We start from the raw sequence: 4,799 nt of genomic DNA, 5'->3' as shown, positions 1-4,799 counted from the left end.
CTCTACCCCTGTGTTTTAGGGACCGGTAGCAATGCCTGCTACATGGAGGAGATGAAGAATGTGGAGATGGTGGAGGGGAACAAGGGCCAGATGTGCATCAATATGGAATGGGGTGCCTTTGGTGACAACGGGTGTCTGGACGACATCAGAACAGACTTTGACAAAGTGGTGGACGAATTTTCTCTAAATGCTGGGAAACAAAGGTAATCAGCCTGGTGGGTGCTGGCGAGAAGGTTGGCTGCGTTCTGTGGCAGCACAGGGGCTTGGAAGCCCATCCCTTTGGTATAATTGGGTTTCTGATTCCTGGCACAGGATAGGATTATTTCTAGAAGCGACTGTGACAGTGGACACGCTTCTGAAAGAGTTTAGCCATGCCTCAAAGGTCTCTTACCTTTGAGGGCTCCCATCTCACTGCAAGATCCTGCGCCCTCTTGTGGCTGTTCAAAGTTTTGCAACTCTGGTCACTTTTTTTTTCTGAAAGGGCAGTGTCCACTTAGAAAGGAGGTGACCATCCCAGCCTCCCAAGAATACGTTTCCTGTTCACTGGCATAGCCAGGACGAGATGGTCCAAATTATGTCCTTTGGCTTCAGTTTAATCTTGAAAGTGTTTCGACTTACCCAACTTGCTCCGTGCTGTGCTCAGTCGGAATTCTGTTAACCCCAAAACCATCAAAAACCAACCAACCCACCAACACCATCAATATATGAATACAAAAACCAAAGAACATTCTCCCTGTCCATTTAAGACTCCACTGGGACTTTTTGCTTAGTCTGGAACTGCTGAGAGCCTCGGACTATGCTGGGCTGGGATCTAGGCGAGACACTCCCTCCCTGTCCCCTCAAGACCAGGAGTCACTGTGGTGTTGACAAGAGGGGGAGCCTTGTGCGTGCTCTGTAGAAGGGTGAGGTATGAGAGAGTCTGGAGCGGGAAGAGCGCCAGTCGGAGGCGGCCCTCTCTGGGGGTGTGGCTTGTGGCTGAGAGCTGAGTGGAATGGACCAGGCAAAGACAGGCATGTGACCAAGATCGCGGCCATCATAGGTCGGGAATGACTGTTGGACCCAGGGCCAGCGGTCCTCCTGCTCAGCACCCTCCTTTGCTCTCCACTCAGGTTTGAGAAGATGATCAGTGGAATGTACCTGGGTGAGATCGTCCGTAACATCCTGATTGACTTCACCAAGAAAGGCTTCCTCTTCCGGGGACAGATCTCTGAGCCACTCAAGACCATCGGCATCTTTGAGACCAAGTTTCTCTCTCAGATTGAGAGGTGAGTAGAGAGGGGTTTTTGAGCACCATTTTGCTTTCAGCAAACTCCAAACTCATGTTTAGAGTACTTCACTTAGCGTAGTATTTTTGAGGTTCATCCACTTTGGGTTCCCCCTTTTTAGGGCTGAGTAATAGTCCATTGGATGCACCAATCACATTTTGTCTTCCCATTTCTGCTACTGTCTACCAGCTTGGGTGGTTTCCACGGTTTGGCTCTCTTAAATGACTATGGTAGTTCCCTTTTCAATTTCCTGAGGAACTACCATATTGATTTCCCAAACGGCCACCCTATCTGCCATTCCCAGCATCCTCATGTAAGCTGCCGGTTTCTGACAGCCTAATAGCAAAGGAAAGACAGGACAAACCAGTGCTCCATAGGTTCTGTGAGGTCTTTTTAAGATTGGTATTGGGAGGCTGGGGGTGGGGGTGGGGGACAAATAGTACACTGAGGAAAACATTTGCTTTGTGTGTGACAAGAGGCAGAAGCATGCTGGGGGCTGGGGACGGGGCAGATCCCAACAGTTCCAACCCCATGAGCCTCCCTGCCCTCAACTGTGCTTCTAAGAATGCCTCAGTTTCCCAGGGCCTCATTTCCTCCTCTTTAAAATGAGTACGACGACGAAAGCTTGGTGTAGGGTTGTGGGCCAGAGGATCTGGAGTTGTAGGCCTAGCTCATCCGCGTGGTGAATTTGGGCCTAGCCTTGGCTATTTGAGATCTCATCTCAAACGCAGACCAAGGTAGTGATTTCGTACGTGCAGTGCGTATACAGTGGGTATACACAAGTCCTTGAGGAAGGCTGGCCAGTCTCATCTTGGCTCTTTGCAGTTTACTAGAAGGGAAAGCCTTGGGGTACAGTAGGTAGGTCATATGACCCTTTAGCAAGGGAACAAACGCCACCTTGGCTGACACAGAATAACGCAAATTAAGACAAGGTATGGTGACAATGGCATTAAAAAAAACTACTTCGTGTGTGTGTGTGTGTGTGTGTGTGTGTGTGTGTGTGTGTGTGCGCGCACGTGCGCGCTATGCTGTGCCACAATGCACACATGTCAGTCAGAGAACTCCTTTCTCCTGGCCAAGAGAGGGGCCCACTCCCTTGTCTAGCCTCTCCTCTTGCTGTGGGGGTGCTTCCGGTGTCAGCTTTAGTTCATTGGACTTTTCATAACCGGTGCTGCCCCCGCTGAGCCACCTCCCATCCCTGCTGTCATCCTTAGGAAATTATAGTTTCAGAGTGACCTCTTCTAGCCGGGCAGCGTGGCGAGGCGGGAAGCCGGTGAGTCTCTACGTCAGCTTGGGCCACCCTCTCTCTCAGAGGAGGAAGAGGTAGAGAAAAGAATGTAATAGCATTCCCTGGGGTCACTGGGATTAGGAGTTGTTGTTGTAATGCTTTTCTGCTTTAGTTTCTGTAGTCTAGCGTGTAGTACATGCCTTTAATCCCAGCACTCCGGAGGCAGAGGCAGGCAGCCTGGTCTACGGAGTTAAGTTCGAGGACAGCCGGGGCTACGCAGAGGAAACCTGTCACACAAAACACCACCACCACCACCACCACCATCCAAAACAGCAGTCCTCAATCTTCTGAACGCTGCGCCCCTTTAATACAGTCCCTCATGTCGCAGTGACCCCCCCCGCCATAAAATGATTTTCATTGCTCCCTCATAACTGTAATTTTGCTACTGTTATGCATCATAGTGTAAATACCTGTGTTTACTGATGGTCTTGAGTGACCCCCCACGGAAGGGTCATTAGACTTCCAAGGAGTCACAACCCCATGGGGTTAAGAATCACTGGTTGGAAGCGATGGGCCGAAGAGATTCTTGCTCACTGGTTCAGAGCACGTACGGCTCTTACAGAGAACCCGAGTTTGGTTCCTAGCACTCCATTCGGGCTGCTCACAGCCGCCTGTAACTCCAGCTCCAGGGGATCTGACACCTCTGGCTGCCGCAGGAACCTGTAACTCACGCACACAGACATACACAATCGTAAGCCAAAGGCGGGAGACATGGCTTTCACCTCCTCTGAAGGTCCACAGTGTGATTTTTCAGCGCGCACAATCAGGCAAGCCACAGCTTCCTATAAGTTCCAGATCCAGGGGATCTGACACCCCCTTCTGGCCTCTTTGGGCACCCATGGCGTATACATAGACACATCTACCAACAAATGTATACGTGTTTGTATGTATGTGTGTGTGTGTGTTCTTTTAATTTAAAAATCTATTTAGAAAGCCAGGCGGTGGTGGCACACTCCTTTAATCCCAACACTTGGGAGGCAGAGGCAGGCGGATTTCTGAGTTCAAGGCCAGCCTGGTCTACAGAGTGAGTTCCAGGACAGCCAAGGCTACACAGAGAAACCCTGTCTTGGAAAAAAAAAAAAATCTATTTAGAAGCGGGAATAACCCCCTAAGGTGCCATTCACAGACAAGCATAGCGCTTCGACCATCCTTTGTTCCAGGGATTCCTTGACCCTGCCCCATCCAGCTCACTGGCTTTTGTCCTCCACAGTGACCGATTAGCGCTGCTCCAGGTGCGGGCCATCCTTCAGCAGCTGGGTCTGAACAGCACGTGTGACGACAGTATCCTGGTCAAGACCGTGTGTGGGGTGGTGTCCAAGCGGGCAGCTCAACTGTGCGGTGCCGGCATGGCCGCTGTGGTGGAAAAGATCCGAGAGAACAGAGGCCTAGACCACCTGAATGTAACCGTGGGAGTGGACGGGACGCTCTACAAACTTCATCCACAGTGAGTGCAGCTTCCTCCTGGCTGGGGAGTTGGTTGAGGGTCACAGGGCGGCGATACAGTTGCTCACAGAGGCACAGCAGCCCAGGGCCATTTAGGGACAGGAGCCTGAGACCGTGAATAGCCCTTGTATTTGAGGGGACTCTGGGGAGCTAGAAACGGGCTTCAACTGGGCCAGCTCACACTGGCATGGGGTGGGACCCCCTTCCCCTCCCCGCTTCCCTTTGGCCCTCTGAGATGTGTATATGTTTGTGTTATGAGTGTGTGCATTGGCCAGCTGTGCACGGTAAAAGGAAATTCAGAACTAGGCAGAACGAGAACAGGGTAGGCCCGGGCTCTGTGGGAGGGAGGAACCTTTTTACTCAGAGTTGTAAACCCTGTACTTGAACCCACTGTATGTTCCAAAGCTGGGGTCTTAGGGACAGTGACCATGTCTGAACAGAAGCCCCGTGCATTAGTTAGCATTCTATAGAGGAAGGGACCGGGTAGAATGAATCTCTACTGAAAGTAGATTCACTGGTTCAACAATGGCTGCCTCCCAACAGAAAGGCCAAGAATCTAATACTTGTTCCGTCCAGGAGGCTGGATGGCTTCAGTCTGCATTGGAATCCCGAAGTGGCCGTCTTGGATGCCAGTGAAGGGATGCCTCAGAAGTAGGGTAGATGAACTTGCCAGTGGGAGTTGGAGCAGGGAACAGGCAAAAAGCAAAAGCTTCCTTCCATGTATGTCCTTTGCTGTGGGCTGTCACCCAAAGGTGTGGCCCAGACTTAGGGTGGATCTTCCCAGCTCCCTCAAATCATCCAGG

At 51.3% G+C, this 4,799-nt stretch overlaps 1 protein-coding gene across 6 annotated transcripts in view; it reads left to right on the top strand.

The window, feature by feature from the left end:
- Nucleotides 1-4,799, top strand: part of Hk1 (hexokinase 1) — a 106,143-nt gene that overhangs the window by 99,410 nt on the left and 1,934 nt on the right. For all 6 annotated transcript variants that reach the window (XM_031348720.1, XM_031348722.1, XM_031348721.1 and 3 more), the window contains 3 exons: nucleotides 20-203; nucleotides 1,110-1,265; nucleotides 3,764-3,997. In XM_031348720.1, coding sequence (XP_031204580.1) covers nucleotides 20-203; nucleotides 1,110-1,265; nucleotides 3,764-3,997 — 574 coding nt within the window. The remainder of the gene's footprint in view (nucleotides 1-19; nucleotides 204-1,109; nucleotides 1,266-3,763; nucleotides 3,998-4,799) is intronic.

This window comes from Mastomys coucha, unplaced genomic scaffold (genome assembly GCF_008632895.1).
Source record: "Mastomys coucha isolate ucsf_1 unplaced genomic scaffold, UCSF_Mcou_1 pScaffold3, whole genome shotgun sequence".
Lineage (NCBI taxonomy): Eukaryota > Metazoa > Chordata > Mammalia > Rodentia > Muridae > Mastomys > Mastomys coucha.
The sequence above is the reverse complement of the archived record's forward strand: the minus strand, read 5'-3'. Positions and strand labels throughout refer to the sequence as shown.